At 47.0% G+C, this 9,165-nt stretch overlaps 1 protein-coding gene across 1 annotated transcript in view; it reads left to right on the plus strand.

Annotated features, from left to right (window-relative positions):
- Window positions 1-9,159, plus strand: part of SLC22A7 (solute carrier family 22 member 7) — a 13,529-nt gene extending 4,370 nt beyond the window's left edge. Inside the window, exons 3-10 of the mRNA XM_008635764.2 lie at window positions 1,599-1,753; window positions 3,127-3,295; window positions 5,614-5,731; window positions 6,310-6,419; window positions 6,506-6,720; window positions 7,198-7,306; window positions 8,652-8,858; window positions 9,035-9,159. Coding sequence (XP_008633986.1) covers window positions 1,599-1,753; window positions 3,127-3,295; window positions 5,614-5,731; window positions 6,310-6,419; window positions 6,506-6,720; window positions 7,198-7,306; window positions 8,652-8,858; window positions 9,035-9,098 — 1,147 coding nt within the window. The 3' untranslated portion in view covers window positions 9,099-9,159. The remainder of the gene's footprint in view (window positions 1-1,598; window positions 1,754-3,126; window positions 3,296-5,613; window positions 5,732-6,309; window positions 6,420-6,505; window positions 6,721-7,197; window positions 7,307-8,651; window positions 8,859-9,034) is intronic.
- The last annotated feature ends 6 nt before the right edge of the window (window positions 9,160-9,165 follow it).

The raw sequence follows: 9,165 nt of genomic DNA on the forward strand, positions 1-9,165 counted from the left end.
ATGCCAGGCAGCCTGACCTCTGTCTGCACCAGCCAAACTGGCAGAAACTCCTCTGAAAGGTGGAGCCAGAGCCCCAGGGGGAGGTAGGACGCACCAGTGAAGAACCAGCCAGGTGTTTTCAAAAGATCCAAGAGTTACAAATGTACTGGATTTCTTTGCATTCACCAACAGGCATGTCAGCAGAGGAGAGACCGTCTCAGTCTCCTTCTCAAACACTCCTGAAGAAACTGAGCTGCCCCAGGGGAAGAAGAAAGGTCTCAGCATGACTAAATAATCAACTAAAAGCCAGGAAAGAGAGAGGAGATGCAAGTGCTCCATTATGACAAGGGAGGGGCCTGTGCTTGGACTTGTGTGCTTTTCAGCACATTTATAAATAATCTGGGAAGGAAGCAAGTGGGGAGGTGATGCTGAATCTGGCAGAGATGAGGTCCCAGTGTGGCGACTTTGCAGAAGGAGCTAAAGGACTCTGTGACTGGATAAGAGAATCAGAAAACAAAATTTCAGGGCAGATTAGTCTAAAGTAGAGAAACAATTTAAACTTCTCATTTAAAATGGAGGCTCTGAGCTGACCACGGCTACTCATTAGGAAGATTTTGGCATTATGACTGATAAACACAGTTTTGCTCTAGGCAAACATCCACACAGCAATGAGTAGTGGCTAGGAAAGCAAGAGGAAAATTAGGAATCATTAGGTTAAACCTCAGATGTCGCCCCCCACACCTCCCCTATCACCTCTTTAAAGTTGACTTCCCATTAGCAACCTTCCTTTTCTCTGACAGAGATGAGATCCCCCTTCTTTGTGCTGACAGTGAGGCAGAGATTTCATCTCTGGTGGTCCAGGGCAAAAAACATCTGGTCCTGGAATTTTGCTACTGTTCAGGTTCAGATCTTTCTAAGCCATTACAGATATTTGGATTTGAGAACTACTCTACTGACAAATTTTACTCAGGTAAACCCTCCAGCAACCTTTCACTGTGAACATGTGTATGCAAAAATACATATATATTGTTTCTGGTATTGTCTGCTCTTCTCCAAAGACTCTTTTTGTACCTTGTCCTTGTTCTGAATTGGTTCAATGATGCTTTGGCAGACTTCCAGACTGGGGTTTTTTTTATGAAAATGGCTTTTTTATTAATTTTTATGCTTGTGCAGTCTGCTCCTTTTATTGTACAGTCTTTCAGAGATTGTGCTCTCCTACAACTCTCTTTGAACACCATTTTAATGGCATTATTTCTAGGAGCCTCCCTGTATCCTGCAGTTCAATCCTGCCAGCTCACTCCTGGTTTTCCTAGCAGGTAGAGTGCATTTGCTGAGAGAGTCCAGTAATGGGTGCTTAAATAGCTGCCCTAAACAAGTGCTGTCCAGGAGAGCCGGATTTGTTGTTCTGAGCAGTGCTGCTCTTTCCACACCCAACGTTCATGGGGCAGGCTCTGAATGGGCTTGCACCACTGTAGCACCAGCTTGATCCAGAGCCATTTCCTCCTCTCCAGGCTGTTGCAGCCTTTAATTTTTCCTCTAAAATCTCTGGTTTGCCCATTTCAAACCCTGCTGCCGTGCCAGGATTCCAGCCACTGTAACCCAGCCTGTGCTCGTGGCAGGTTCGGACGGAAAACCATGCTCCAGCTGTCTCTCGTGTGCTCCGTGGTTTTTGGGATGCTGAGCGCCGCCTCCGTGTCCTACACAATGCTGGCCATCACACGGACCCTCACCGGGGTGGCCCTGAGCGGCATCTCCCTGATTGTCGTGCCTTTGGGTGAGTGTGGGGGGCTTGTGGCTGCCAGAGGGACTCCTGGCAGGCAGTGGTTGGGAAGGGACTTGTCTGCCAGGCAGGGCAGAGTTAGTAGGAACAGGGCTCTGGAAATCGCTGCGTGTGCGAATTACAGAATATCCCCTCTTGCAAGGATCCAAGAATTACAATTTGCTGTTAGTCTAATTAATATTCCAACAGTCTACTCAAAACACAACAACCACTTGTTAGTACTTCTGTTGCAACAAGATGCCCCATTCCTGTTAAGTACCATCAGTAACACAATAAAAGCCACATTCCAAAGTCTCCACCCTTTTCCTCTGATACAGAGTTCCCACCTTTCAAGCACACGCTGTCAGGACAATTCAGCAGCATTGCCCTCTCCTCAGCATGAGAGGATGGTGTGTCATTTACAGGGTGTTTCTACTTCCCCAGGTTCGAGTTTGCTCACAGTTGTCCTAAGTTGCCAATGTGTATTTTACAATAAGGAGAAAAAAAAAAAAAATCACACAGAGCTAGGCAAAACTGAAGCTGAAGGATTTAGGTAATTATATAACAAAAACAAGCTCCAAATTACAGGATATCCAGTAAACCACTGGATGATTTTGTAGATAGAGCTGGGACATACTGGGCAAGAAGTGTTGTACCCAAGAACACAGTACAGGTGCAGCAGAAATTTCTGGGATTTTTGCAGATCTAGCCAAAATGAAGCTTAAATGGCTTCAATACTGCAAAAGCCCACACAAGACCTGACAAATCCCAAGGCCTGCTGTGTTTGTTTATTGTTATAAAGGTTGATTCCTGCAAGACATAGTAGAGCTCAGAGCTTTCTGATTGTTAGAGACCGCAGCAAGATGTCCAAACCTTGGGAGGAAAACTGGCTTTTAGTTCACACACACAAACAAGGAGACTTCCATCTGGCTTTACACGTGTGCTACTGTCTACTCTGGGTGGATTCCATGTGAACAACAATTCTTCTCAATGTATTTCTTTAATCTGAAATAATGAGTGGACAAATGGGAAATTGTGCTGACAAGATGGTTGGGGGGAAAAAATCTGGTTGGTGAAGGCCAATTGAATGCTATTGAATGGGATAAAAAAAAAAATCTCTATCACCAAGAGTGGTTTTAGCACTGTTCCTTAACACACATCCAGTATTTCTTTCTTAAAGTTTTCTTTTAGTTGCTCACGGCTTTGCAAGAGGTCAAGAACTGTGGCTGAATATTTTAAATGTTCCAAATATCGGCCAAACAGGGGAACTTTGTGAAGGAGAAGACCAGGGACGTTACCTTGCTTTGCCCTTGTTGAACAGCCCTGCAGGCCCTCCCTTCCCGGAGAAGTCCTGCGTGTCCCAGCTGAATGCTGCCTCCCTCTTCCAGGGATGGAGTGGGTGGATGTCCAGCACCGCACCTTCACCGGGATACTGACCAGCATCTTCTGGAGCGTTGGGAACATGCTGCTGGCCCTGGCAGCGTACCTGGTGCGGGAGTGGCACTGGCTGCTGGTGGCCGTGACAGGACCTTGTCTCCTGAGCATCGTCTGCCTGTGGTGAGTGCAGCCACCAGGAGGGGATTTACCTCCTCTGCTGATCTTAGGCTTCACTCAGCAACCTCAGGGTGAGCAGGACTCATCCGTGTCCTGTACCTGGATTGCCCAACCATGGCAGCTCTGGAAAACTGGAGTGGCCTGGGTTTCATCTCTCCAGCAAGGCCAGGAGCCAAGGTCACATCACAGTTTTCGGGACAATGAGGAGGCAGGGCTGGGGCTGAGGCATTTGGATGACAGGTGGCAGCACAAGGAAGCAGGATTTGGTGCTGCCAGCTCTGTCAGACCCTGCTCAGAGTCAAGAAAAGAGATTCCAATAAAGGAACACACAACCAGATCCAGGCTTCAATCCCTAGTAAACCCAAGATAAAAAAATTATCCATTCTCTGTCCTCACCTCACTGGGAAGGATTCTTTGGGCACCAAATTTTCCATGAAAGCCACTGACACCTTCAGGCTAGGCCAGATTCATTTATCTCTGCACTTCCCATGGCTTTTCCCAGCTGTGTAACCATCCTGATGGACAAAAACCACCTGCTTTCTATAGGCAATTTCCCCCCTGTAGCCTTATTTAAGAAATACTTGACATCTCCTAAGCCTTAAAATGGGAGATGGTTCTTTTAATCAAAGAAACTTTGATTTTTTTTTCCTTCTTTTTTTTTCATATAGTAATACAAACTAGAATACAGAGTTGATTCACTGGCAGTGTGACTGCAATGTGAATTGCATCAATTTATTGATGGTCTAAAACCATCCTTTGAATAAGCAGCTCCATTTCCTGGCTGGGAAAAAAGGTCTTCTGCTGATATAAGTAATCAGGTATTCCCACAACTGCCCCTCTGAGAACATTCAGAAATGGGGGGCTGTGTCTTCTTCACCTTAGGGTGGTTGTTTTGTTCCTCTTGGGCACCAGAGCAGTGCTGGATCCCACTGCAGAAACCACACACGTGTCCCTCAGGGTAACAGGCAGCTGCAGCTGGAAACCTTGCAGAATAAATTCTGATCTGTTAGATACATATGTCCAAAAATTACATGCATAATCACTGCACAGAAAGAGTGATATCCAAATGCTAAAGTGCCTTTCAGCTGCTGTCAAAGAGGCTTCTGGAGACTTTGATTTGCTTGCCTACTGTGTCTGTCCATCAGCATGAAGCAGTAAGTTAAATACCTGCACAGATCTAGCAGGAAAATCTCAAGCAACCCTTACAAAAATGGGATATGAACCGGTGCTGTTGTTAATCAATGGCTAAAGAAAGATGTACATTTCCACTGGTGATGAGAGCTTTCTGGCAAAGAGTAACTGCTGGTATTTCACTGATGAAGCCCAACACAACTAAAATACATGTTCTGCTGACTTTTTTAGTTCCAGTTGTTTTGCTCTCTTTCTAGGACAACCAGCCATAAAAAAACGGAGTCCTTGGAAGTGCTGAAATTCACACATGCATTTGGACCCACCCTTTCCATCATAACTGTTTGATTTTTGTTCTTATGTTAATATCTTTCATGGAGATTAGTTCTCCAACAAATTATACTCTAGTCTTCAAGCACTCATAAGGTCAGTGATTGCAGAAAATTGAAAGTCTCTGAAGTACGGAATTAAAATCTAATTTAGCACTCTGTAGATATTATTGACACAATGTCAGAACTTAGTGGAGGCATTAGACAACCAAAAGACATGGAATTACTCTCTAGAGACAGAGGCAGTAAGTGCAAAATGCCACTTTTCCTTCTTTATACTTCCCAAGGTTGTAAGCTTGTGGGAAGGAGACGAAAACTCTCAACAAGACCAGTTCTCCAAGCATTTTTGCTCTACACATCATTTTCAATTCCTGCTTGAATAGTGACAACAGTTGCTCATTAGTTTTACTGTAATCTGATTTAGGGCACATGAATCACAAACACTGGATTGTAGGGATCTAGTCTCAGACTATTCCAGTGGGAGACCCCAATGTGCATAAGGCTTTGATTAATGTGAAAACCAAATCATTTCAGCAACTAACAAAGTACATATAGAGCTCACTGAATCCTTTCTGCATTGTAGTTTTTAATATCTGACAATTTCAATGTTTAAAGAGTCTCAGAAAGCACAAATGTGTAAATACAAACTCCCGGGGGCCAGTTTTAATTGATAAGAGTTTGAAACTTCAACCAGCTCAGCCTTCAGGGGTAGAAGAACACATACATGTCAAAAGAGCGTCCCACTACTCTTCCCATGCACCATTAGCTGAGGTTGAAGTCTCATGGAGAAGATTCCAGAGCCATGTACATGGGACAGAAACCATGCAGCTCCAACAGGAGTCGTCTCATCTCCTTCACCTGCAGGTGGGTCCCAGAGTCTGCCCGGTGGCTCATAGCCAAAGGCAAAGTGAAGCAAGCGCACAGGCACCTGCTCAGATGTGCAAGAATAAATGGAAGGAAGGACTTTGATGTCTCACCAGAGGTAAGGAACTGAAGATCCAGACACATGTTCTTCTTTTCCCACTTTGTCTCTCTCTATTTTTCTTCTAGTTGATACCTGGAGCAATGCTTAGCCTGCAGTGTGGTCTGTGGGGCACTGTGGGCATTTTGCTCTAGAAAGCAGAAATTCACTCCTAAAGATAAAGAACCAGCTCAGTACCCTTTAAATGAATGCACTCCTAAGAACAAAGCATGCATCTCGCTGTTAGCTCCTCATACAACAGCAGGCAGCCACATGGGGAAGAGGCCAACACTGACTTGTCCAATGCCATGATCTGCCATTTCTCTACAGCCCTTTCTGCCACACGGGGCACATGGGTGAGAGGGAAGAAGGGGCCATGAGAAGAAAAAGAGGTCTGAAATAGCAGGCAACCTGTAAAGTTGTGGGAAGACATGCCTCTGACAATGTATGCTCAGAGAATTGTTCTGCGAAGGGAATATATGGAAAATCCAAGGTGGATCTGAAGCTGGGAAGGCGAAGGCCCCAGCCTGTCCGGGGTTTCATGTCTGGATCCTAAAAGTACAGCAGCTGAGCTATTTCTTTCTTTCCATCTGTCCCAGACCCTCACAAGGATGGCAACAGACAAGAACATGGGAGGGAGTTACTCCTACATCAGCCTGTTCAGGACCCCAGTCCTGAGGAAGATCTCTCTGTGTTCTGGTGTGGTGTGGTAAGCGGTGTCACTTCACAGGGGGGATTCATCCTGCAGCTCCCAGAGGGATTTCCCTCAGTCCCATCTCCACCCGCTCCTTGCAGGTTTGGTGTTGCCTTCTCTTATTACGGCATGAGCATGAACCTGACTGGCTTTGGGCTCAACATCTACCTCTCCCAGTTTGTCTTCGGCATCATTGAGATCCCAGCCAAGATGGTCATGTACTTGCTGGTGAACCGAGTTGGACGGCGGCAGAGCCAGGCATGGACGCTCATCCTGACCGGACTCTGCATAGGAGCCAACATTGTCATTCCCAAGCGTGAGAAGCTCTTCTGCTCTACACAGCACTTGCTAAAGTGGGGGGGTCCATTTTGTGCCATGCTGGAGAAGGAGAGCCAGAGATCTGTCCACAGGCAGTTCTGTGTAGAGAAGTCCTCCACCTGAAGGGTGTCTATGAGACAAGGTCACTAATGTGAGCAAACCTTAATATCTTGTCACAGGAGATGGTGTCCAGTCACTGTGAAGTGACTGGTAAAGGGTCCAGTGATGGCAAAGCACAGTGCCTGTCTTAATTATAGACCTTGTCCAACGGGAACTGTCAGGACTATCCTATCATCTCTTCAGCTCCCACTTGGGCTAATACTTACTAAACTTACACATCCAGGCTTTGGAGACAGCAGCTCCAGGGCTATGAAGCTCTCAGTTTTGTGAGAGCACTGAACCTTCTCCCTTCTTACGCCTGGAAGCTTCTTCCTAGAGGCAGCTCATTGCCATGAATGCCTTTTCTTTCCCCCAGCCTTCACCTCCCTGTGTTCCGCAGTGGCCATTATGGCCAAGGGTTTCTCAGAAGCTGCCTTCACCACTGTCTACTTGTACACCTCGGAGCTCTACCCCACCATTCTGAGGTAAGAGAGGCCACCCACCTGAGCACACACCCAGGGCCTGGCTGGGGTGCTGCCCTCAGGCCTTGGACATCAGCACAGCAGGATGTGCTGTTGACTACATTGCAGCAGCGGCCCCTTGCCTCTGGAACTAGCAGGTTCTAGAGATTTTATATACTCACAAGAGAGCGGCAGAAAGCCACCCTTTTTTTCACCTGGGTTGTGGGTGGCTAGGTTGTGCTGACAGGAAGATGAATGGAAAGGTGAGGAGCATTCTGTGTGGGAAGATCTTTGCACTCCATAAAGCACCTGTGATTAGTAAAGTCTTCATTCCCTGTGATAATCTGTCAGGAACTGTTAAAAGAACCTGAAAATAATAACTTGAAATACCAAGTTTTACAAGGGACACATACTACCACATGTTTGATAGTCTTTTGGACATCAGATGATATTAAAGCAGGGATTAACTAGCCTTTTGGGAGGAAAACCAGAACTTACTTGACATACCTGGGTAATGGTAACACAAAACCAGATTTAGCATCTGCATAGTTTGGGATGTAGCTGAGTCTGGTGGAGGGAATCACCTCACTGATTTCTCTGTGCAAGTCTGAAAAATCCCTCGTGAATCACAGCAGGCCTTGTCCCTCCCTGCCCGGAGTACCCTCCTCTGCCATTTAGTCCTTTAGCTTTCAAAGGTCTGTTGCATGTGGGGAAGGATTCACGTTTAAACCAAAATGGTCACACTGATCTGCTACTTTTTATACCGGATCAGTTTGTATCTTTCGTGCTCAAAGACATTGATAAAGACAAAATTGTTGGTTCCTTCTGCAGTAGTCGTTGTGCATATGCACAAGCAGGTCCTGGGATCCTTGTCATCAGTGTGAAATGCCACCCATCCCCTCAAAAATCAGGTCTTATTTCTGGTCTCCTCTCCAAGGTCTCCTTCCTTGGACCAAAAGTGCTCACAGGTATCTCTGGTGTATGCAACCTGCCTAGAAGTACCTGGGAGAAGGAGGAACTCGGATTTGCTCTAAGCAGGTCAGAGGACTCACTAGTCTTACTATTAGAAAATGCTCCCAGGGTTTTGATATTCAAGGGGGAAACAACTTTACTGCAGGTATTTTTAGTGTGGAACTGCAGTTCCTTTCTCATAATAGACATGAATCTATTTCTCACAGCAGCTACAGTTGCTCTCTGGGAAATATTATGATTTTAGGAAGATATTAAGAAAGAAAAGGAAAAAATGGCAGAGGAAAAACCCGGGGGGGAAAAAAGCCTCAGCACTTAGAGAGAATTGCGGGGCAAAGGGCAGAGGTCTGACATGACACAAGCAGCGCTCTCTTTCCCGTGGTGGTCTGCACCTTTCCAGGCAGAATGGGATGGGGTACACCTCCTTCATGGCACGGCTGGGAGGGGCCCTGGCCCCGCTGGTGTTCCTGCTGGACGAGGCGTGGCGGTCCCTGCCCGAGGTGACATACTGCGGTGTCGCGGTGTGCAGCGGCGCCGTGGCCTTTCTGCTCCCGGAGACGCTCAACGTGCGCCTTCCCGAGGGCATCGAGGACATCGAGAAGCCACAGTGAGTCACCTCCGTCCTGCCCTGCACGTGGATTCTGCTGAGGAGAGGGGACATCCCTCTCTGCCGCCTGCCATTCCCCGTCGGTGGGTGGCAGGGGAAGGAGGGACAGCCCGGTGCAGCTGTCAGCCTTCCTGCTTTTCTGTCCATCAGCCCAAACATGATTCTTTCCCTTCCAGAGTAAAAGTGCCGCCAGAAGCCAGCGCTCCCGAGGGCGTGCCACTGCAGGCTCTGCTGAAGTGAGGGACCCCGTGGGACAGCCACCGTGTAGGACTGCACAACTGAGCCATGCTCTGAGCTGCCAGGGAAA

This window comes from Corvus brachyrhynchos, unplaced genomic scaffold, assembly GCF_000691975.1.
Source record: "Corvus brachyrhynchos isolate BGI_N302 unplaced genomic scaffold, ASM69197v1 scaffold806, whole genome shotgun sequence".
NCBI lineage: Eukaryota > Metazoa > Chordata > Aves > Passeriformes > Corvidae > Corvus > Corvus brachyrhynchos.